This window comes from Ovis canadensis, chromosome X (assembly GCF_042477335.2).
Source record: "Ovis canadensis isolate MfBH-ARS-UI-01 breed Bighorn chromosome X, ARS-UI_OviCan_v2, whole genome shotgun sequence".
Lineage (NCBI taxonomy): Eukaryota > Metazoa > Chordata > Mammalia > Artiodactyla > Bovidae > Ovis > Ovis canadensis.
Window position 1 is genome coordinate 37,803,738 of NC_091727.1, and position 26,210 is coordinate 37,829,947.

General features: G+C 39.8%; 1 protein-coding gene across 1 annotated transcript in view; it reads right to left on the reverse strand.

Moving 5' to 3' along the window:
• Positions 1-717: 717 nt before the first annotated feature.
• The window catches only part of PRRG1 (proline rich and Gla domain 1), a 118,730-nt gene continuing 93,237 nt past the window's right edge, over positions 718-26,210 (reverse strand). The window contains exon 4 of the mRNA XM_070289894.1: positions 718-4,811. Within this exon, the coding sequence (XP_070145995.1) occupies positions 4,326-4,811 (486 nt within the window). The 3' untranslated portion in view covers positions 718-4,325. The remainder of the gene's footprint in view (positions 4,812-26,210) is intronic.

The window sequence follows — 26,210 nt, forward strand, 5'->3', positions numbered from 1 at the left end:
TAAGGAGAGGGTAGGGTAAGAGGGAGCCTTCTGGGGGTACTAGAAATATCTTGATATAGGTTTTAGGTTTCATGGATGTGTTAAGATGTATGTTATAAAATTTTTAGAAACTGATGTTTTTAAAAGTACCTAAACTTACACTTATAAAATATACATTTTAGGCTTACAATTTATACTTAAAATTTTTCCTTGGCTATAAGTAAATTATTTTAATTTTGTATACCATAAAGATCAAGTCATATTTACATTTGCTTAGTTAATGACACGTCACATCAGCTTCTCATCTTTGAGGTAACTATACTTAGGGAGATGTCCTGTGGTCATATACGTTTCCATCCTTTGCTTTCCTTTCTGTGTTTCATGTCAAATGCAAGCTATTCTGCTAAGGGGGAAACACAGGTCTTTTGTATCTGTAGACAACACTGTTCCCAGTAGTTGACAAACTCCACTATAGCAGGGAACTGAGTCTACCCCTTTGGAGCAAGTGTTCCCATTTTGTATCATTCCAGCATCATTCACAGCATCATTCTTTCTTAGGCTTTGAACACCCTGAAGTTTTCAGCAGGTAATTTTTGATTACTGAGCAGTGTTCCCTAAATTCCTAAGAAAAAAAGATGTGTAATAATTTTACCATGTTAAAAAGATCACAATAAGAGCTTATGTAGCATGTTTATCACCTCACCATAATCTAATTATTAACAAATGGCAGAATAAATCTTTTTGGTTTAAAAATAGCTTTATTTAGCATACCCAAAACAGAAACATAAGAAAAACCTACCTGGAATGAACATAAAATAGTTAAATACCATAATTTAATGTAAACCAGCTGTTTAAAAATGTGAAATATTATCAAATACATGCTATTTACACAGAACCAAGGTAAAGCTCCCTCCACAGTTATTCTATCAGATCATCAATCTTGAAGTCATCATTAACAGTGAATCAAACACAGCATCTGTATTTGTACTGGTCAATAGGAAAAAGAGAAATCATTTAATTTAAACAGATACAATTCATTGTGACATTCAAAGCAGGGAGGCAGAAAAGTGCCAGTTCTAGGATTCCAGACACAATCAATGCAGGTGGAGGTCTGGAAACCGATCCACTAAAAGACCAGGTAGCCCATTCTTTCATGTAAATATACACTGGTTGATTCAATGTAGTTACTTCTTAAGAAAGGTACTAAATAGATCTGTAAAAATAAACATTTATTAAAAATGATCAAAGGTGAATGTAATATCAGTCAGGTAAGAAAGGCTAAAGCATAAAAATAGACACTATTCCAGACAAGCCCCTTTAATTATAACAAATGTTAAGAAACTCAGTGTACAAAACCAGATAGGGTAGCAAAAGGGTTTCTAAAAAGGTCAAACCCAAACCAAGATCAAACAAAACTAACCTAATAGACTGTTTCTTAAAGAAAGTATTCTGTTTATCTTAGACATTTGCTTCGCCTGTCATTATCACCTGAATGCGGCTATGAGACCTATTGCTGATGTCAGCACTGTGGAATAGTGTGTTCTCTGACAACGGTCTAAAAAGCTATAGCCATTGATCAGTGTAAGCATTTGGCTTTTGCTTCAAGGATGAACATTCATTCTTATACTTAAATTCAGGTATCTCTAAGAGGCAGCGTTAAATTCACTATCAGGACTTTAAAATGTAAAATTAAATGGCAAGTATGCAGTTAGTAATAGAACATCCTGTTCCTTTGTCTAATCCTGTAAATTTCAAACTTTTGGTCTCCAGACCCCTTTATATTCTTAACATTTATTTGTTGGGGATCTGGATACCGAAGAGCTTTTGTTTATGAAATTTATAGCTACCAATATTTGCCATGTTAGAAAGTAAAAGTGAAAAAAAAATTAAGTACTTATTGATTTAAAAATATAAAAGTCCCCAAATTAAGAAGTCCATTACATGCTAAACATAAATAACATTTTAAAGAAAATAGCTATATTTTCTAAAACAAACAAAAGCATGGGAAGATGACTAACATTTTTAACAACTTTTTGAGAGAGAAAGTGAAAAGACAACATGTTGGTGTTATTATGAAAATAGTGTTTTCTCACAGACCCCCCTCAAATTTGAATGTTCTCAAGGACTCCCAGGGGGGCTCATTGGCCAGTTGTTGAGAACTGCTAGTTTAATCTAAGGCCTGATATTAATGATAAAAGAAAAAGTCCACACAAAAGGAGCCTTAATTTTTCTCTAAACCAAAATACATTACTGGCTCAAACACTCCCATTCTCAGCTTTAAGTAGAAGCCAGAGATTACCATGTACTCAGGGCCAAATTCAAAACAATGCTGTCATTTCTGCTGAGACCAGGTTCAAGATTTATTAATTTTTAGTCCATGAAAGCCATAAAACCTGTTATCTAAACACAGTCAGCGGTAGTTGCCTTTCCAGCATTTGCTTACTCCTGTTTGTGCTGAGCGTACAGTTGTCATTAAGTAGGCCCAGCATTGGTATAGACCAGAGAATGACAGGTGTTGAACTAAGAGCTCACACACTCAAATTAGGAACCTGTGAGCCACTAATGGAGCAGCCTGCTCTATTTCTCACTCTGTGAAAACTCAGATACATTTTAGGGAAACAGAAGATTCTTCCCCCATGAGAGCAAGGAGAACAATGCTGTGACCTTACACCTAGAGTGCTCTTCACGTCTTACAGATGACTCTCACACATACCATCTTATTGCATCCTTTTAAAGCCCCAGGATAAAGGCAGGGTGAATGATACTATCGCCATTTCAGAGGTAAGTAAGGAGCTTGAGGGTCAGATATGGGTCTTTCCCAAAGTAGCCTGGCAAGGGTATGGCAGAATGAGATCTGATTTCAGGTCATCTGACTCCTAGTTCAAGGTCCTCCCAAGCAGTCCTCCTCCTTTGGGTTTAGGGGAGTCTGCATGGGGATGGATATGGAGGCTACAGGACATGACACTTCCAAAACCTGCTTGCCTTCTGCCTGATCAACCATTTTATGCAACACTAAGGAGTCGTGGGAGTGGCACAGAAATCTGACCGACAGAATGCATTTTCCATCAGCGCATGTATAACTGTTGGATTTTTTCTTCTTTCCTAGCCAGTTTATGTTGGCAGTTCATTCACAGCCTGTTCCCCCTGCTCTAAGAATTTTCAATAAAAATTCTGCAGGTAAAAAAATCTGAAAATACAAAATGAAATAGCAGCTGTGAGATATGTTTGCAGCTATAACTAGATTTATTGTGCGCCTGGCACAAGACAGACTTTGCAGTCTTCCTCCGCCAACTGGAGAATAATGCAGAAATCACAGTTATTAATTTAAGGGAAAATTGCCTGGTAATCATCTTGAGACAAAGGCTTCACTCTATACAAAAACATTAAGAAAATAATTCCCAGGGTTTTAACTAAATTCTTACTTGCTAGAAGATTCTGGGGTGGTAGGAGAGCAACTAGAGTAAAAGGCAATGTAACATGGAGAAAGAAAGTGTTGCCAATAAGCCAAGGAGAAATCTGCATCTGTTCTGTCATCAATTAGAGTATCTACTTGAGAAATGATTCTTTTGCCAGGAAATCCACTCCACCAAGATGTTAATACAAATAGCATGCGACATTCAAGGACACTAAGCAAACACTGTTTAATTTTGGGGGGGAGGCAGTCAATTACAGCACCAAAATGCCTCCTGTGAAAGCAGCCAAAAGCCATGAAGGACCAGTGATTTTCTTGCTGTCCACTAGGAACAAGGTATCAATTATTATGCCTTCCTTCTCTCTCTGTCACCCTCTGAGATGTTCCTCAAGTCAAGACTGACTATATGCATTTTTTTCCCTTTTAAGGAAGTTGAAGAAGGTTAACAAAAGCCTGTAAAAATTTAAAAGCACGCTAAGTTCATCTTATTTTCAAAATTCAACAGCACGTTGCTGTTACACAAATTGTTGGTGCCTTCCCCCCAACCTCCTGAGTAATGTTCTCTTTACAGGTGATTTAGATAGATGTTAATGACTTTTTAAGACAGGTGCCCATATACTGGGCTGATGTACACACACATATATGTTCATGTACATATATATACATAAACATACATGCGCACACACCGATGTACATCTCCTAGGAAGATCTCCACTAGTATTTTTCCCTCTTCACATATTTCCATTAGCAAAAATGAGCATGGATAAAGAGTTTAGAGTGGGAAACAGAACTAATGAAAATCAAATTGGAGAATATGAAGTGGTATGCTGTCAGAGTCCAATAAGTCAGATGCACATGTATGTAGTGGTAAAGTGCTAGAAAGTTCTCTCATTAGTATTTTAAAAATGATTATAGTAAAAAGAAGTTTGCAGCTTCATTTGATAGTGGTGACCACAGGCACCATGGCAATGGCACTGGCTGAGTTGGAGTTGATGATGTCCTCATACTCCGGAGGCGGATCGAGGTGAGGTTCTGTTTCACTCCTCCGTAGGTTCATCTGGCCAGTGGCTTCCTCGTAGGTTGGTGGGGGATCGCAATTGGACAGGCGAGTGGAGACAGAATCTGAGCGCCCAACCACATATTCCAGGAAGCCTGGGGACAACCCGCTGTTATCAAACACTTCATCTGGTGGGGGAGGTGTAGTGATAATATTGAGGTGTTGAGGGAAAGGAATATGACCTTCCGTCACTGTCTGTCGGCGAGTCTTGTTTCTTAGGAAGCATCTCCAGATTAGGAAAATGACAAGGAGGATAATGAAGAGGCCAAAGATTAATGGAAAGGTAAGGTAAAACTGAAACCAGTCACTTCCTCTGTTACTCTCTCCTTGTTGTGCTTTTGTGTACGTGTTCCAAAACTCCTTCTGAAAATAGAAGAGGAGATTAACTATAAATCAGCATGATCCAAAGACGAAAATAGCAAATGAATGCATATCTGGGTTTTATTAATATGATGAAAACCCCAAACCAGATTTGTTGGTTCCAGTGACCTGCAGCCTGTATTTTCCCTGACAAGAGACTACAGATCATGGTGCTCCCTCTGGACCCTCCCCTAAAATGGGGAGTCAGAACCCAAGGTCTTCAAGACTTGTTTTTTGTATTTTCAGTTATGATATATTGGAAGGGAAAAAAGCATAAAGAATTTTCCCTTTTCCAAATATACCACCTAATCTCTCCTCTAATATAGAAGGTAAATACCATTTTCCATGTCCAATTATGAGATGAGGAACCCCATCATCATTGTGCTATTTCAGGTTGTTGGAGGCTCTTGGTGCTCAGATTGAATGCCTTGTTTTCCAATAGCTCTGTTTGGGACTCTCTCCTACCAGGTATTCCCCCCCAGCCCCTGAGTACACAGATTTAATGCATCTAAACATTCAATAAGTAGTGGTGATGATAATGAATTTTTGTATATCATGGGCTTCCCAGGTAGCTCAGATGGTAAAGAATCCGCCTGCAATGCAGGAGACAAAGGAGACGTGGGTTCGAACCCTGGGTTGGGAAGATCCCCTGGAGAAGAGGATGGCTACTCACTCTAGTATTCTTGCCTGGGAAATCTCATGGACAGGGGAGCCTGGCAGGCTACAGTCCATGGGGTCACAAAGAGTCAAACACGACTGAGCAATTGACCGTTCACTTGTGTATCATAAGTCTCTGCTTCAAATTGGAGTAATCTATATCCCAAACCTTGGTACAAACACCACCCCCAGTGCTTAAGCTTAGCCAATAATGTTTGTTTTTTTCCCCTCACAATATTTGTTTGCAAGCTACTGATAGTATTTAAATACCTAGCAGAAGGTAAGACTGTGGGCACTAAAACTGTTTCATAGCACTATCTTTTATTAGTCATAAAGGCTTTTAAAGTACTATATGGGTCTAAGAATGACCCACAGTGTTCCACCCCTAAACTGGGTCATCTTATAAGGTACATTATTATTCCAACATTCTGTGATTCTAAGATAAAAGTTTGATATGCTGTAAGAAATACGGTATGACTTAGTAAAGGCTGGGTGCAGGTGAAAGTATGCCAGGTGCAGCATTAAAACAAGCCAAGAGTAGAGACACTATAATCCCAAAGTCTGTAGCATTTATTTTAGGACAGTACCCCAAACTGGAAATTAAATTTTTATTAGTGAAACAGTCAGTTAATAATCCAGGTTGAAAACTCAGGAAGCTTTTTGTAAACAATAAAAGTGTATGCTATATTTGTATAACTGTTACTTTTAGTATTGCCAACTTTATTACAGAAAATATAGATTATATAAAAGTTTACTAATGCAGAAATATCTGAAAAGGAAAAACCAATCATCTGTAATTACATTGCAAAGATATAATCACTATTAACATTTTTGGTTTACAACTACTCTCTTCCAACTCTCAGTTGAATCCTTACACAAATGTACATTTTTTTAGGAATCTGGAATCAAACTGTACTAAATCTCAATAAACTTTTTATTAATCTACTTTGTAGGTAACTTTCTTAATCTATAGAGATGAGGATTTCTCCTCTCTTTGCCATCTCTCAGATCACCATCTCCCTCCATTTAATCTTAACCACAAAACACAAATAATATGTGATTTCAAATAATTATATAATGTTAATCTTAGAATAAATGGAATAGACAAATGACTTTTTAATCTTGTCCAGTCACTTTTGGATAATCAATAATGCACATGAAAATGGTTTTGTTTCTTTTTTCATGCTTGGCTGGTGTAAATCAATTTCTGTGGTTTCCTTGGCACACTTGGGAAAAAGCAGCAAAGTTGTGTTTTGTTTTGTTTTGTTTTCCCTTTGGGAAAAAAACTTTAACCCTTGAAAATAAAAGTGTGATTCTGTTTTAAAGACAAAGCTTAGACAAGAATAGAATCATCACAGCAGCTTTTTACTTTACCAATAGCAACACAATTCACAAGTTGCACCTAATAATGAAGGCGTACTTATCATCCCCACTTGCAGATGAGGAAATGGAGACTCAGCGATGTTACCTTATAATAAAACCAAGGTCAGTTAACACACAAATGTTGGAGCTGGTATTTGAATGCAACAGGCCTGGTGTCAGAGCAAAGCAAAAAGCAGTCTGTCCTGATGCATAAAGTATGTCAAACTTGGACAGTTTCCTAGAAAATTCAATCTTTCTCATCATGCTAAATGTGTAGTTTGAAAGCAAGTAACATTCATTGATCTGAATAAAAAGGTACTGCCAGATTTATTTCTTTGGAAACTAGACTGACTTTGTCCTTGAGGCAAGAGAATCAGGGAAATACTTAAAATCAAGTAAAATAACTGTCATTCAAATAGACAAACCAGGTTTATGTATCTCTAAGCTATTTAGATTGTTTTTTATCTTACTGGAAACAGCCAGAAGATATTCAGAGAGCAAATAAGTGATTTCAAGACTCAGTAAAACAGTGCTTTAGAGGCGATGGAAGTTTATTTGAGAAAGAAAATTTTAATGAATGAAAGGGATTCAGTAATTTTAGGTAACGCTAAGATTACATAGATAATGAACCTCAAGGGATCAGAGGGGTCTGGCAAATCATTCAGACATGGATGAACTCTTGCATCCCTGGGATAAATCCCATTTGATAGTGGTGTGTGATCCTTTTAATGTACTGTTGGGTTCAGTTTACCAGTATTTTGTTGAGGATTTTTGTGTCTATGTATGTTTATGAGTGATAATGGCCTGTAATTTTCTGCTTTTGTGGTATCTTTATCTGGTTTGGGTAACCGGGTGATGGTGGTATCATGGAATGAGTTTGGGAGTGTTCCTTCCTCTGCAATTTTGTGGAAGGGTTTCAGAAGGATAGGTGTTAACTCTTCTCTAAATGTTTGATAGAATTCACCTGTGAAGCCATCTGGTCCTGGACTTTTTTGGTTGGGAGGTTTTTTTTTTTTTTTTAATAACATGTACTTACATAATTATTAATAATGAGAGATATTTTTCTTCATGTTTTGAAACACTTATGTTAGGTTTCAGACCCCATGACCTTCCGCCAGCACCCTAGAAGATAGGCTCCCATGGTAAGCAGACCTAGGGATTGCAAGTCTATGCCCTAGCATTTGTTGGGAGTTTTTAAATTACAGTTTCAATACTTGTGACAGGTCTGTTCATATTTTGTATTTCTTCTTAGTTGAATCTTGGGACACTGTACCTTTCTAAGGATTTGTCCATTTTATATAGCTGCCTTATAATCCTCAGTATTTCTGTGGTTTCTAAGTTCTCCTTTTCATTCCTAATGTTAGGTTTGTGCCCTCTTTTTTCTTGATGAGTCTGGCTAAAGGTTTATGAATTATTATCTTTTCAAGGAAGCAGTTTTTAGTTTCACTAATCTTTTCTATTGTTTTCTATTTTATTTGTGCTTTAATCTTTATGATTAACTTTGGGGTTGTTCTTTCTCTAGCTGCTGTAAGTGTAAACTTAGATTATCGAGCTTTTTTCTTTGCTGTAAACATCCCTGCTTTTGCTGCATCCCATACGTTTTGGATTGTCATGCTTTTGTTTACCTAGAGACAAATGAATTATTTTTTTTTTCTTCAGTGATCCATTGGTTGTTATTTGTTGCTTTTCCCTTGTTGCTTTTTATATTTTCTCTAGTTTTTGACAATTATTTCAGAGGCAAGAGCCACAAAAGATAGATGTTTCATCACAGTAGGTAAGTATATGAAAGATTCTACCAAACCAAATTTGTCGCTATTTTATTATAAAATGTCTGCTTTTCTGATTTGAATTTTCTCAATACCATTTTTAAGTGGAATTTGAGTGACTCAAGGCCTGAAGGACCATATTCCTAAATTCAAAGAGTAAAGCCAATAATATTTTTCCAGTCTTTGAGTAATCAGCTCAGAACCTACCTATGTGGTAAAGTTTGGAAGCGGGTGATGTGCCCAGTGAGTTTGTATTGCTGAGGGCCTGGCAGCATTTATACTCAGCACTCATATTCTCCCTTTTACTGAACAAGCATGACAGGGAAGGAAAGACCACCAGAGAGAAGGGTCAGAAGCCACAATCTTAACTCCAAAAGCTGCCTTGTTGAGAACAAGTCAGAATATTCCAGCAAGAGGTCACTGAACACTGTTAAGATTCTTTATCTAGATGGATGTTCTAGGGTAAAAAAAAAAAAAATCCCTGTAAAAATTACTTTGTGTTCTTTCTTTCATCAAAAGAGTAGGACTATGTAGATCTAACTTCTGAGAAAACAAAGACTACTTGTAAATTATGAAGTATGATATAAAAGGTAAGGCATTTTCTTGAAAATTGCCACTAGAGTGTATACAATTTGCTGAGAAACAATATTTATGATAAGTATGGTGTCAACTTATTTTACTATAAGTTGTAAATGATATGGCTGGGGGATGACGAATAAGGTACAGTTTTTCTTTTATTTTTAATTGGAGGATAATTATAGTATTGTGATGGTTTCTGCCAGATCAACATGAATCAGCCACAGATATACATATGTCCCCTCCCTTTTAAACCTCGCAACCCCCCTAGGTTGTCACAGAGCACTGGCTTTGGGTGCCGTGCATCATAGAGCAAATCCTCACTGGCTGTTTTCCATATGGTAATGTATATGTTTCAGTACTACTCTTAAGTCATCCCACCCTCTCCTTCCCTGCTGTGTCTACAAGTCTGTTCTCTAGGTCTGTGTCTCCTTTGCTGCCCTGCAAATAGGATCATCAGTACCATCTTTCTGGATTCCATATAGATGCAATATGATATGATATTTGTCTTCTCTTTTTGACTTAACTTCACCCACCTCATTAGAACTGACTCAGATGTGTTCAGAAGTTACAGTTCTATCTTTTAAAAAATAATTATGGGGATTATTATTTTGCTAGGTAGCATACAGCTTACATAAAGTAAAAAACTCTGTAATTTAGGTATAATGGTAATGGTTGTAAAACAGTAAAGGTTCAGATTCAGAATACTTGAGGTGGGAACTGATGGCCATCCCAGTATAAGAGGCAACAGGAGAACTCTCAAGTCCCAAAATATCCCTTGTAAGCAGCATTAAAAACTGACTGGTATTTTAGGGTTGCAGTTGAATATACCAATGTAGGAAGGCCCCGGAGAAGGCGATGGCACCCCACTCCAGTACTCTTGCTGGAAAATCCCAGGGACGGAGGAGCCTGGTGGGCTGCAGTCCCTGGGGTTGCATAGAGTCGGACATGACTGAAGCGACTTAGAAGCAGCAGGAAGGCCCAGACTGCACTTCCTTCTGTGGACACATCAGGTCTACGCAGGGAACAATTGTTTTCTGGAAAAAAACCCTATAAAACTAGCAGAGCAACTTCTACTCATCAGGTGAACCAGGAAAAAACCCTACACTGAGCTGGGTAGGAAAGGCTGGGACACAACCTCCCCATGGACCCCACCCATCGTGTGAGGACCTATCATGGGGAGGGATCTCAGAAACATGAGCTGTTCTCCTTGAGGAGTAAAGGATTTGAGCTCACGTGAGGGCACCCCGACTGTATTTAGCAGGATAGGAGCAGACTAAGAAGCACCCAGACTTCCTGTGAAAGAGACTCACTTGCTGATCTTAAAACATCAGTCAGCCTGAGACACAGGCCTCTGAGATAACAGACATCTTTTAGGCCTAATGCAATGTTCTGGGGGTGGAGGATGGCAGGGGCCACCTTAACATCCTGGGAAGGGGCTTGTACCTTTGTGTGCAGCCCCAATTTCTGAGGGTTCTCTCTGGGTGTCTGGCTCTGGTAGGGCTTATGCAGACAGGTCACCCAGGGCAGAGCAAGAAGCAGCACTGAGGTGCCAAGTCCTTCTGGAAAAGAGGCTTTATGTCACAGCTCTGTGGCCTGAGGGGCAGACTTCTATGGAAACATACAGCTAAGGCCCCCTATAGTCCTCTCCAGAGCACCAGCACCTCCCAGAGGGGAGCTTGTACATGTGTCTGCTGCCCCCTAATCACCTGGCTGTGATGGCTAGCGGGTCCTGTGTTTGTGGACCTCTCGATAGTGGAACAGATGTAATAGTTCCTGGCTGGCTACCACTCTCACGGCACAGCACAGACACAGATTGAAACACAGCCCTTTTTGTGTGAAAAATCCTTCTTTGCTTGTCTTAGACCTTCAGGCTGAGGAGCAAGATTCCTGTTTGGTGCTTATATATAGGGCTCTCTGTGGATGAAGGCCAGTGGATGGTGCCTTTGCATTCTCCCACCATGCTGCTCCAGGCTGCTGGTATCTCCTAGAAATGTGCTTGTACCCTTCATCTGGCACCCCAACTTTGTAGGCTGCTGCCTAGGACACAAGTCTATACAACTGGTCCCTGGTAGTCAGACTTGCCCTTGTGGTGCCACAGGACTATAGAGTATGTTCACACATTTTAAAAGCTGCTGTTTGAGGTCTGGCTTCTCATCAGCCTGAATGTAGGTGCTGATGGTGATCCTCTTCTTTGTGAAATATCTTGGCACACCCCCAAGGACTGGGAGCCAATAGAAATAAAATGGGCTGCTTGAACAATTACAAAGGTTTGACAGGCAACCAAGAGCTAGGACAGGGTTGAATGACAGGGTTGAATGACAAGGTTCTTCTTTTGTAGACTACTTCTTCAAGACTGGAAGAGGTGGTGGTTTCATCTACTAAATAGAAACCAACACAGAGAGTCAAGGAAAATGAAGAGAGGAATGATGAAACATCAGAATAAAACCTTGAACGAAACAGCAGTAAGTGACTTATCTGATGAAGAGTTGAAAACAATGAACATAAAGGTGCTATTGAACACAGGAATGGAATGGGCACACACAGTGATAACCTCAAATGGAAGTTACAGAGCTGAAGAATACACTAGAGGAGTTCAGCAGCAGACTAGATGAAGCAGAAAAGGTCAATGCATTTGAAGACAGGTGAGTGAAACTCAGCCAGTGAGAGCAGTGGAAAAAAAAAAAAAAACGAAGATAGCTTAAAAGACTTTGGGGACAACATTGAACTGACTTAAGATTTGCATTTTAGGGAGGTACCAGGAGGAGGAGGAGAGAGAGAAAAGCATGGAAAGATATTTTAAAGAAAGAATGGGGAAGGAAACAGACATCCAGATTGGGTTCATCTTGTTTGGAACTCTCCAGGTTTCCCAAAGAGACACACACCAAGACAGATTATAATTTAAAAGATTAAGGAGATACTTTTAAAAGCAGCAAAATAAAAACAATATGTAACATACATAAGACCAGCAGTAGATTTTTCAGCAGAAATGTTGAAGGCCAGGACGGAGTGGCATGATATATTCAAAGTGCTGAAAGGAAAAAAACTTCCAACCAAGAACACACTTCCCATCTAAATAGTTATTCAAAGTTAGGAAGAGGGTTTTTTTGACAAACAAAAGGTAAAGGAGTTCATTACCAGCCTTATAAGAAATGTTACAGAATTTTCTTCAAGCTGAAAAAAAGGGTACTAATTAAATCTCACTGGTAAAGGTAAATAATGTAATAAAATGTAATAAAAAGGTACACAATGTAGTAAAATAGTAGATTAATCATTTATAAAGCCAGTCGGTAAAGTGTCTGCTTACAATGCGGGAGACCTGGGTTCGATCCCTCAGTCGGGAAGATCTCCTGGAGATGGAAATGGCAACACACTCCAATACTCTTGCTGGAAAATTCCATGGACGGAGGAGCCTGGTAGGCTACAGTCCATGGGGTCGCAAAGAGTCGGAGATGGCTGAGCAACTTCAATGTCAATGAATGTTAAAAGACAAAAGTAGTAGTAAAAATAACTAACTACAATCCCATTACTGTTGACCCTTGAACAACACAGGGGTTAGGTGTACCAACCCTCTACCCACTTGAAAATTCCCATAGAACAGTTCCACATCTGTAGACTCAACCAAGCATACATTGTGTAGTCCTATAGTACAAATTTAGTGAAAAAAAAATCCATGTATAAGTGAGCCTGTGCAGTTCAAAGCCATGTTGTTCAAGGGTTAACTGTATGTAAGGGATATACAAGATACAAAGATGTAAAATGTGATATGAAAAGCATAATGGAGTGGGGAGGAGTAAGAATGTAGAACTTCAGAATGTGTTCAGATTTACAACTGAAGTTGATAACTTGTATGTGTAAGCCTCATGGTAGCCATAAAGCAAAAACCTATAGCAGACACTTAAAGTGTACTATTGAAGAAAATCATCAAATCACAAAGGAAAGGCACAACAGAGGAATGACCAGAGAAACTGCAAAGCAGTAAGAAAACATTTAACCAACAAAACAGCAATAAATATATACCTATACTTCATTGCAAGACATAATCGACCTGGGGATTTTTGCAGAAGCTAGTAACTGGCCAGTGATTTGTTATGTAAATGAATAGTGAACATCTGCATTTGAGTAAAACACTTTTTTTTTTGTACTTGTGCCTGTCTTACTAAAGCATTCTAATATTTCATTAGAGGCAGTATAGCTGGCACTCTGTGCAAGAGGACAGAGCATCTATTTCAAATATACTATTTCACTGCTCTTTTCCCTGGAAGGACATTCTGTACTTTCTGGTGGCATTTTTCTTTAGTCCTGTGAGTATTATTTCACCTAGAGTGTGTTCTTTTACCTGGAGTTGACAAGGCGGATCTTGTGGAAATGAGAAATTTCTCGATGTGTCAGTATTGAAAATGTTATGGTAATACACTTGTGTTTGTAACATATACAAGGTTGGAACAAAAACTTAACAGAGCAAAATGTGAATGACAACTATAAGTTGTATAATAAACCCCTGATCAGTGTTAAGCTTTAACAACTTTATACATTAATGCTAATTGTATCACTTTCTAAAAGCATATTAATATGTGTGTGTTTGTTCAAAATTCTCCAAGCCTGGCTTCAGCAATACATGAACCATGAACTTCCAGATGTTCAAGCTGGTTTTAGAAAAGGCAGAGGATCCAGAGATCAAATTGCCAATATCTGCTGGATCGTCGAAAAAGAGAGTTCCAGAAAAACATCTATTTCTGCTTTATTGACTGTGCCAAAGCCTTTGACTGTGTGGATCACAATAAACTGTGGAAAATTCTGAAAGAGATGGTAATACCAGACCACCTGACCTGCCTCTTGAGAAATCTATATGCAGGTCAAGAAGCAACAGTTAGAACTGGACATGGAACAACAGACTGTTTCCAAATAGGAAAAGGAGTACATCAAGGCTGTATATTGTCACCCTGCTTATTGAAGTTATACGCAGAGTACATCATGAGAAACACTGGGCTGGAAGAAGCACAAGGCTGCAATCAAGATTGCCAGGAGAAATATCAATAACCTCAGATATGCAGATGACACCACCCTTATGGCAGAAAGTGAAGAGGAACTAAAAAGCCTCTTGATGACAGTGAAAGAAGAGAGTGAAAAAGTTGGCTTAAAGCTCAACATTCAGAAAATGAAGATCATGGCATCTGGTCCCATCACTTCATGTGAAATAGATGGGGAAACAGTGAAACAGTGTCAGACTTTATTTTTGGGGGCTCCAAAATCACTGCAGATGGTGACTGAAGCCATGAAATTAAAAGACGCTTACTCCTTGGAAGGAAAGTTATGACCAACCTAGATAGCATACTCAAAAGCAGAGACGTTACTTTGCCAACAAAGGTCCGTCTAGTCAAGGCTATGGTTTTTCCTGTGGTCATGTATGGATGTGAGAGTTGAACTGTGGAGATGGAGAACACTCTTGAGAGTCCCTTGGACTGCAAGGAGATCCAACCAGTCCATTCTGAAGGAGATCAGCCCTGGGTGTTCTTTGGAAGGACTGATGCTAAAGCTGAAACTCCAGTACTTTGGCCACCTCATGCGAAGAGTTGATTCATTGGAAAAGTCCCTGATGCTGGGAGGGATTGGGGGCAGGAGGAGAAGGGGACAACAGAGGATGAGATGGCTGGATGGCATCACTGACTCGATGGACGTGAGTCTGAGTGAACTCTGGGAGTTGGTGATGGACCGGGAGGCCTGGCGTGCTGCAATTCATGGGGTCGCAAAGAGTCGGACATGACTGAGCAACTGAACTGAATTGATGTGTTTGTTATGCCAATGTTATTGCCTGGAGATGTATCAATTGATCAAGCATTCATGATACAACTTATGACTGTCATTATCATTCACATTTAAGGCTGATGTTTTGTCTGGTTGATCTGTCCATTGATGAAAGTGAGGTATTAAAGTCCCCTACTATCATTATAAACTGCTATTTCTCCCTTTGGAGCCATTAATATTTGCTTTATATATTGAGGTACTATAGTGAGTACCTCACTAGTGTTGGGTTCATGAATATTTACAAGTGTTATATACTCTTGTTCGATTGACCCCTTTCTCTGGAAAATTCAGAAATATGCAGAGATTAAACAACATATGAACAACCAATGTGTCAATGAAGAGATCAAAGAGAAAAAAAATTCCCAAGACAGATGAAATGGAAATAAAACATACCAAAACTTATGGGATGAAGCAAAAGCAGTTCTAAAGGGAGGTTCATCACAATAAATTCCTATATCAGAAAACAAAAATTAGAAAAAACCTAATTTTATACCTCAAAGAACTAGAAAAGGAAAAACTAAGGCCAAAGTTAGTAGAAGAAAGGAAATAACAGATCAGAGTGGAAATACATGAAATAGGATCTAAAAAGGCAATAGAAAAATCAGTGAAATTAAGAGTTGGTTCTTTACAAAGATAAACACAATTGACAAGCCTTTAGACTCCTGAGAAAAAAGGAGGACTGAAATAAAAATCAGAAAATAGATATTACAGCTGATACCACAGAAACTGTAAGAGGCTACAATGAACAATCACATGCCAACAAGTTTGACAATATAAATTACTAAAAATGTACAAACACCAAGACTGAATCATGACTAGAAAATATGAACAGTTACTAGTGAGGAGATTATTAAAAACAAACCTCCCAATGAAAGACAAGGACCAGACCTTATCACTGGTAAAATATGCAAAACATTCAAAGAATTATTGATACCGATCCTTCTCAAATACTTCCCCCAAAAAAGAGCAGGAACACTGCTTACTTGAGGTCTATTGAGCTGCTGTGTGCTTTCACATACTGCCTCAGTTGTATACTGTGTTCAGGATCTTATCCCAAAGTTTCATGGCTGTTATAATAACTCAGCAGTATACTTAGAGCAGTGTGCTCAAGGGTGAGGTGAGTAGACCTTTAATTATAGAGCCTTTAATTGACTAAATTGACTATGAATGTGTGTGAGGGTACACCATACCTCAAGGACAAGGAAAGCTTATGAAGGGAGACTGGACCACCAGGCTGTTGTCACTGCCCAAGGGGAGGCTCTAGGTTAAAGGCAGAATGAAAGGATTCCTATAGGTAAGGAAGATAAGAGACCTCCTCTTGTGACAATCACGTTGGTGGGTCATGCCTGGACTGAGAGACTTAACCCAGAACAGAGAGAGAGCCTTGTGACAGCAAACTGGTGGCTAAATGAAAGGGAAAATACAAGAGGCCTACAGTCTGTCACTGCCTCACTCACAACTGTTGCATTCTTTGCCCCCTGACCTGATGAGGTCCCATGGGTGCAGTACCTGCCATAATGTTGCTACACAATGGACAAATATAAATATCCTGTCGTGAACATCAGGTGCCAGCACCTCCTAACAACTTTAAGGAGGTGTACTACTGCCTCCCACCATGAAGCCTGCACAAGCCCCAGGACTAAACTCACACACGAGGGGACAGATAACAGGAAGAAAATGAGCTGCAATCCTGCAGCCAGCAGAAAGGAGACCCCCAAAAGAGAAAGTTAGAAAACCTAAGAGATGGCAAATATGTTCCAGGCGAAGGAACAAGATAAAAACCCACAAGAAAACCCAAATGAAGTGGAGATTGGCAACTTACCTAACAAGGATAATGATAGTGAAGATGTTCCAGGATTTTGGAAAAGAATGGAGGCACAGATCAAGAAAGATACAAGAGACATTTAACAGTTAAAGATACCTAACAAGGATAATGATAGTGAAGATGTTCCAGAATTTTGGAAAAGAATGGCGGCACAGATCAAGAAAGATACAAGAGACATTTAACAGTTAAAGAACAAACAAATGCATTAGCGATACAATCACTGGAATGAAAAAGACACTAGAAGGACCCACTAGCGGAACAATTGAGGCAGAATGACTAGTTGGCTGAAAGAATAGTGGAAATCACTGTTGAAGAACAAAATACAGACAAAAGAATGAAAACAAATGAGGACAGTCTCAGAGACCTCTGCTGCTGCTGCTAAGTTGCTTCAGTCGTGTCTGACTCTGTGCGACCCCATAGACGGCAGCCCACCAGGCTCCCCCGTCCCTGGGATTCTCCAGTCAAGAACACTGGAGTGGGTTGCCATTTCATTCTCTAATGCATGAAAGTGAAAAGTGAAAGTGAAGTCACTCAGTCCTGTCCAGCTCTTAGCGACCCCATGGACTGCAGCCTATCAGGCTCCTCTGTCCATGGGATTTTCCAGGCAAGAGTACTGGAGTGGGGTGCCATCGCCTTCTCCAGAGACCTCTGGGACAACATTAAATGCACCAACATTCCCACTCTAGGGGGCTCCCAGAATGGGAAGAGAGAAAGAAAGGCCCTGAGTAAATATTTGAAGTGATAATAGCCAAAAACTCCCCTAACATGAGAAAGGAAACAAGTCCAGTAAATACAGAGTCCCAGGTAAGATAAACTTATGGAGGAACGTGCTGAGACACGTACTAATCAAACTGAAAAAAAATTATAAAGACAATGAAAAAATACTAACACATAATAAAGGGAAAAGCAATAAATAACATACTAGGGAACTCCCATAAGGTTATTAACTGGTTTTTCAGCAGATATTCTGCAGGCCAGAAGTGAAAAGCATGATATATTTAAAGTGATGAAAGCCAAGAAATAACAGTCAAGAATAGTCTGCCCAGCAAAGTTCTCATTCAGATTTGTCAGAAAAATCAAAAGGTTTACAGACAAGCGGAAGTAACAGAATCCAGCACCATGAGACCATATTTACATCAAAGCCTAAAGGAACTTCTCTGGGGCAGGGGAAAAAAAAAAGGCCACAACCAGAAACAAGAAAATGACCAATGGGAAAGCTCACTAGTCAAACCAAATAAACGGTACATGTAAGAAATAATCTGCACACAAAAATATGATATCAAAACCAGCAATCGTGAGGAGAGTACAAGTGCAAGATACTGGGAATGAAATGGAAATTGAGATAACGGAAACTAAAACAACATTGCACATACAGAGAATGCAGTATCAAAACCTCATGGGGAAAAATCCTCATAGGAACTGCAAACCAAAAATCCACAACAGGTACACAGACATAGAAAAAGGAATCCACACACAACACTAAAGTTATTCATCAAATCACAAGAGAAGATAACAAAAGAAGAAGGGAAGAGAAAAAGACTTGTAAAAATGAACCAAAACAATTTTAAAATGACAATAGGAACATACAAATTAATAATTATCTTAAATGTCAACTGATTCAATACTTCAACCAGAAGGCACAGACTGGCTGGCGGGCTGCAAAAACAACACCTGTATATATGCTATCTACAACAGACTGATGAACGGTACAAGAAGGCAAAAAGATATGACACTGGAAGATAGGCCCCCAAGGTCGGTGGGTGTCCAATTTCCTACTGGAGAAGAGTGAAGAAATAGATCCAGAAAGAAAAAAAGAGGCTGCGCCAAAGTGGAGATGTTGCCCAGTTGTGGATGTGTCTGGTGGTGAATATCAAGTCTGATGCTGTAAAGAACAATATTGTACAGGAACCTGAAATGTTAGTTCCATGAAGAAAGGCAAATTGGAAGTGGTCAAGCAGGAGATGGCAAGATGGCATCGACATTTTAGGAATCACTGAAAAAAATGAACTGGAATAGGTGAATTATATTTAGATGACCATTATATCTACTACTGTGGGCAAGAATCCATTGGAAGAAATGGAGTAGCCCTCACAGTCAACAAGAGAGTCCAAAATGCAGTACTTGGGTGCAGTCTCAAAAATGACAAAATGATCTCTCTTTCCAACGCAAACCATTCAATATCACAGTAATCCAAGTCTATGCCCCGACCAGTAATGCTGAAGAGTGAAAGTCACTCAGTCATGTCTGACTCTTTGCAACCCCATGGACTTCTCCATGGAATTCTCTAGGCCAGAATACTGGAGGGAGTAGCTGTTCCCTTCTCCAGGGGATCTTCCCAACCCAGGTATCAAAGCCAGGCCTCCTGCATTGCAGTTGGATTCTTTATCAGCTGAGCCACCAGGGAGGCCCTGATGAATGCTGAAGTTTAATGGTTCGATGAAGACCTACAAGACCTTCTAGAACTAACACCAAAAGAAAAACAGATGTCCTTTTCATTGTAGGGGACTGGAATGAAAAAGTAGATCAAGAGATACCTGGAGTAATAGACAAGTTTGACCTTGGGGTAAAAAATGAAGCAGGGCAAGGGCTAACGAGTTTTGCTAAGAGAACACTTAGTCACAGAAAACTCCATCTTCCAGCAATATAAAGATGACTCTACACATGGACATCACCAGATTGTCAATACCAAAATCAGATTGATTATATTCTTGGTAGCCGAAGATGCAGAACCTCTATACAGTCAGGAAAAAGAAGACCAGGATCTGAATGTGGCTCAGATCCTGAACTCCTCATTGCAAAATTCAGACTTACTTTGAAGAAAGCAGGGAAAACCACTAGACCATTCAGGTATGACCTAAATCAAATCCCTTATGATTATACAGTGGAAGGGACAAATAGATTCAAGGGATTAGATCTGATAGACAGTGTACCTAAAGAACTATGCATGGAGGTTCATAACATTGTATAGGAGGTGGTGACCAAAACCATTCCAAAGAAAAAGGCAGAAGGCAAAGGAGTTGGCTGAGGAGGTCTTACAGATAGCTGAGAAAAGAAGAGAAGCAAAAGGCAAAGGAGGAAAGGGAAACATATACCCAAGTGAATGGAGAGTTCCAGAGAATAGCAAGGAGAGCTAAGAAAGCCTTCCTCAGTGATCAATGCAAAGAAATAGAGGAAAACAACAGAATGGGAAAGACTAGAGCTCTCTTCAAGAAAATCAGAAATACCAAGGGAATGTTTCATGCAAAGATGGGCACAATAAAGGACAGAAATGGTATGGACCTAATAGAAGCAGAAGATACTAAGAAGATGTGGCAAGAATACACAGAAGAACTATACAAAAATGATCTTCATGACCCAGATAACCACAATGGTGTGGACCACTCACATAGAGCCAGACATCCTGGAGTGCAAAGTCAAGTGGGCCTTAGGAAGCATCACTACGAACAAAGCTAGTGGAGGTGATGGAATTGCAGTTGAGCTATTTCAAATCCTAGAAGATGATGCTGTGAAAGTGCTGCACTCAATATGCCAGCAAATTTGGAAAACGCAGCAGTGGCCACACGACTGGAAAAGGTCCTGTTTTCATTCCAATGAAAAGTTTTCATTCCAATTTCATTCCAAAAGTTTTCATTCCAATCCCAAAGAAGGGCAATGCCAAAGAATATTCAGACTACCACACAATTGTGCTTGTTTCACATACTAGCAAAGAAATGCTCAAAATCCTTCAAGCTAGGCTTCAACAGTACGTGAACTGAGAACTTTCAGATACACAAGCTGAATTTAGAAAAGGCAGAAGAACCAGGGAACAAATCGCCAACGTCTGTTGGATCAACGAAAAAGCAAGAGGATTCCAAATAGATGCTAAAGGCTTAGATCAGGCAAGGGGGCGGGACGCGCAAGGGGGCGGGACGCGCAAGGGGGCGGGACGCGCAAGGGGGCGGGACGCGCAAGGGGGCGGGACGCGCAAGGGGGCGGGACGCGCAAGGGGGCGGGACGCGCAAGGGGGCGGGACGCGCAAGGGGGCGGGACGCGCAAGGGGGCGGGACGCGCAAGGGGGCGGGACGCGCAAGGGGGCGGGACGCGCAAGGGGGCGGGACGCGCAAGGGGGCGGGACGCGCAAGGGGGCGGGACGCGCAAGGGGGCGGGACGCGCAAGGGGGCGGGACGCGCAAGGGGGCGGGACGCGCAAGGGGGCGGGACGCGCAAGGGGGCGGGACGCGCAAGGGGGCGGGACGCGCAAGGGGGCGGGACGCGCAAGGGGGCGGGACGCGCAAGGGGGCGGGACGCAGCATCCTGGGTCCCAACAAAGCCTGGGTGAGGCACAGAGACTGACCTGAGCCTTTAGCATCTATTTAGTTCAGTTCAGTTGCTCAGTCATGTCCACTCTTTGCGACCCCATGAACTGCAGCACGCCAGGCCTCCCTGTCCATCACCAACTCCAGGAGTTCACTCAAACTCACGTCCATCGAGTCGGTGATGCCATCCAGCCATCTCATCCTCTGTCGTTCCCTTTTCCTCCTGCCCCCAATCCCTCCCAACATCAGAGTCTTTTCCAATGAGTCAACTGTTCGCATGATGTGGCCAAAGTACTGGAGTTTCAGCTTTAGCATCATTCCTTCCAAAGAACATCCAGGGCTAATCTCCTTTAGAATGGACTGGTTGGATCTCCTTGCTCTACTTTTCAAGGACATTCTCTTGTTCTTTAATTGCTCTCTTTAGTATCACTGTCTTCCTTAAAATTCTGAGAATATGAATTTGGATTTATTGTTTCCTGTATTATATCCATCTTTTCTCCAGAAATAGTTATATTTGTCCATCATGAACATCTCTTTTATTTTCCTCAAATATCTGGCAAGCTTTTGTCCATTTAAATGTAGGCATAAAGGACTCATTTGATTAGCTTTGGTAATTGGCATGGATCTGCTCTAGAGTTTTGACATCCATTTCATTTATACTATCCTCCTCAGTATGGAAGGGCAGACTACATCAATTATTCAGTGACCACTTTTGTGGCTATATGGCGTTGGAGCTCAAAGGTAGGCTAGAGATCCTCACTGTTGCTGAAATAAAGATGTTATTTCTGACACAGCAAGGCAAAAGTTTTTCCCTTGGAGGTAGCTGTGTCCTGATGTTTCCCTTCTGTGGAGGCCTGCAGTTTGTCCAGTAGAAGTAGAGGTGGGAGAGGTTCAGGGCAGGCCAGGGCAACATGTGTGCTGTTCTCAGAATAGCCGTGCCATCTCACAGCTGACCTAGGACTTTGTACAGTGCTTCCATTTTGGTGACTGTTCTTGAAGTGTGTCTGAACATCCTTGGCTTTCTACTGCAGATGTTTCAAATTCTCTGAATTAACTTGATTGAATGCATTTCCTATCTTCCAAGAATTCCTCATATTTATGGTGTGCTAATAATGCCCTTTAGTGTGGTATGTGTGTGTGAAGATGTCTGTGTGTGTTTAACCACTGCCATGATTCAATTATCATTTTAAAAAATTTCTATATATATATATATTAATGACTGATTCACACCGTAAAGCAATTATCCTCCAAGAAAAAACATTTCTAAAAGTGTACATAATTTTCTTAATAGGTAATATAGTCATATGGCTCAAAGCCACACTGGTCTTCTCTCTGCAGGCAAGCATTATGGCATTACTTCTTATAAATCAGGAGAAGAAAGAAGGAAAAGAGGAAGAAATAATATTCATGAGATTGAAGAGAATAAACTAAAATATATTCTTTAGAAGCACATTCTTCTCAGGTACACATAGAACAATTACCAAGATAGATCATATTCTAGGCTATAACCATGTCTCAATAAATTTCAAAAGACTCAAATCACACATCATTAGAAAAGAAAAAACATCTAAATCAAAAAAATCTACCCTCCTTTAAGGAATAAGAAAATGAAGGGCAATGTCAAGTCAAGCTGAAGTCAGAAAATGATAAAGAAATGATAAAGAAAGGAAAATTCAGTGAACTAGAAAACAAACAAAAAATAGAACAAACAAAACTAAATATAGATTCTTTAGGATTAAAAAAAAGATAAATTTATCAACAGACTGATCAGGAAAAAAAGAAAGAAGGCAAATTACCAACATTAAGAATGAGAGAGAACACATCACTAAAGATTATGAAAAGGAACAATATTGCTGTGATCATTCATGATGATGACTAGATTAGACTATTAATTGTGAACTATGGTGTTGGAGAAGACGCTTGGACTTCTTGCAGAGTCTCTTGGACTGCAAGGAGATCAAACTAGTCAATCAATCCTAAAGGAAATCAATCCTGAATATTCATTGGAAGAACTGATGCTGAAGCTCCAATACTTTGGCCACCTATGTGAAGAGCTGACTCATTAGAAAAGACCCTGATGCTGGGAAAGATTGAAGGCAGGAGGAGAAGGGGATGACACAGGATGAGATGGCATCACCGACTCAGTCAGTGGATGTGAGTTTAAGCAGGCTCTGGGAGATAGTGAAGGACATGGAGGCGTGGTATGCTGCAGTCCATGGGGTCACAAAGAGTTGGACGTGACTGAGTGACTCAACAACAACAAATTGTGATTCACCAATGGCTCAGATGGTAAAGAATCTGCCTGCAATGCGGGAGACCCAGGTTCAATTTCTGGGTCGAGAATACCCCCTGGAAAAGAAAATGGCAACCCACTCCAGTGCAGTCCATGGGGTTGCGAAGGGGACACAACTGAGCAACTAACACTTTGACTTTCACTTCACTTCATCTGCCACACAAGCAGCAACTCAGAATACATTAAGTCAGGCAATTAGTTTCTTTTCTCAGCGAGACGGTTAGTGGTAGGGCAATTCATGACTAAACTGCAGTGAGCACAGGATTTCTAGTGTAATGGAAACAAAGGATCTTTTTATGGTAAACTGAAGAATGTAATTCCTAGTAAATAAGTCTGTCTAAAGTTTACCCTGTTTTATTTTTTTCAGGTATAGCTGATTTACAATGTTGTGTTAGTTTCTGGATTTTAATACTTTAAAATACAAAACAGGAAAATGAAACAGTTTTGATGAAAAAGCATATAAATTCTAGGTTTCTGGGGAATTAATTGTTCTTACTACTTTATCTCATTTAAGTTATTAATATGTACCTGGATCTTTATAATGTACTCTGTCTTTCAAAGTAATAAAAATCAATCTCTGTAGTACTGAAGGTTTCATTAACTCTAAACAGCTTTATCATCTCTTCTACCACTTCAGACATTACTCTAGAATTATAATGAAACCCCACCAGTTTATTTTAAAGACAGCTCTCTTGAAAATGATCTTACCAAACAAGTGCAAAACTGTCTAAGAGTTCAGGTTGCCACTTTTCAGGTAACAATAGGAAATTTCAGCCTACCTCTATATTCCTTCCAATTGGCCCTATTATATTACAGGCCTTATTAAGTTTCCTTTTTCTTTTCTTCCTGTCTTGTGCTCCAGGTCTATCAGCTACACGGTATGATGTTCAGGAGTACTTGATTAGGAATCAAAAGCCACAAATTCCAACTCTAGTCAGAAATCAGGTACATCACTGGTCTTTTTGGCACTCACAATATTGGTTTAAAAATGCAAAGGATGTCACCTGCTTTGCCTGTTCTAAAGCATTTTAAAACAGTAGAAATAAAAATGCAGCCAAGAGTATGAACCAGCCACCAATTTTTCCATTACAACTGGGCTTGAATAAGGGTACTGTGATGTGCCTAATAAGAACTGGCATAAAAAGCCTAGAGGTAAACTGTTCCACTGTGAAACCCCAGCCTCACCATCACCCACCAGATTAGGAGGGAACTGTGTTCAATACAGAGGGAAGGGAGGGCAGGGAGACCTGGGTTCTCCTCTGGGATTCCCCAATCGGTATCTTGCTAGGGGGAAATGAGCAAATCAACAACTTCTCTTGCTATTGCCTTGTGAAATGAACAGCTTGACCTATTTGGTTTTCCCAAACCCTATCAGTTATAAAAATGACTGGAGCCATGAGTCTTTCTTCAAAAACAGAATGGAAAGAAAAATCAGGCTTTAGTATATTAGTATAATCAGTGACTGATATCAAATACTAGCTTTGGAAATGGGGTAATATTTTAACATTCAAATAATAATGCCACATTAAGTTATGGCATTAGTACAACTCTCTGAAGGTTACAATTCAAGAAAAAGCAGAGCCCTCTTTGCTCTGCTGGTTGCTATGTGCGCAGTGGGGGAAGAGATGCCCTGTTTCAATTTGATGGTACCTAAGTCCTAGGTCTGACAATAGTAGACTATTGCAGAGTTCTAATTTCTTTTGCTACTGATTTTATTGTACCTTGGAAGTAGCTAAACTGAATCTTATTTCTACAGTTGTTGACATTCCAACCATGAGAACCATGGTCAGAAGTCTTGCCCCTAACACTGGGGGAAAGAACCAGTTACAACCCCAATATATTAAATCAGCAGCTGGGCTTCTAATTAATATGGCTCAGTGGATAAGAATCCATCTGCCAACGAAGGAGACACAGGTTCATTCCCTTATCCGGGAAGATCCCAGATGCTGTGGAGCAACTGAGCCTGCGTGCCACAACTATCAAGCCTGTGCTCTAGAGCCCGGGAGCTGCAACTACTGAGCCCACACGCTGCAACTACTGAAACCTGTGAAGAAGAGAAGCCACTGCAATGAGAAGCCCATGCACCGCACCTAGAGAGTAGCCCTCGCTCGCTGCTCACCACAACTAGAAAAAAGCCTGCGCAGCAATGGAGACCAGCACAGCCCCAAATAAATAAAATTATTTTTAAAAAGAAGTGTGAGTTGTTCTAAAGTGCACATTTATCTATAAAAAAAAAAGAGAGAGAGAGAAGTGATTGTAAGATATCCTAGAATATTAAAAAAAAGAAGAAGAAGAAAAAGAAACAGCAGCCACCTACTTGATTTACAGTAGTGGCCTCACCCAGATGGGCTCTGAAGAGTGGGCAGGGGTGGTGACATTTTATCAAATATACCATGAATTGAAAACCACACTTTTTTTCTGGGTTAAAAAAATAAAAAAAAAACATGTTTTCAACCATATGTCATTGATTGCAAACTCCACCTCAATTTCACAGAACTTAAAATGTGAATAAATGATTAGAGAATTGATGAAATATGTAATATATATTGGATTTTGTCATCCACTTGCCTTAGCATATTTATTAAAGTAGCTAGTTTTTTAAACTATTCATAATTGTTTATTACTTTTGGAAATTGATTTGTGCCCCTAATGGTCCACAGTATTATATATAAGTACAGAAAACCTTATTAAAAAAAAATGGCATTTTCTATTGGATACTGTATCATTTTTCAACACATCAGCCTAACCTTTTTCTTCTTTCTTTTACATTTTTGAAGAGACAGGTTAAGGAATAATTCCTTGGGTAACAGGTAACCCCTGTTCT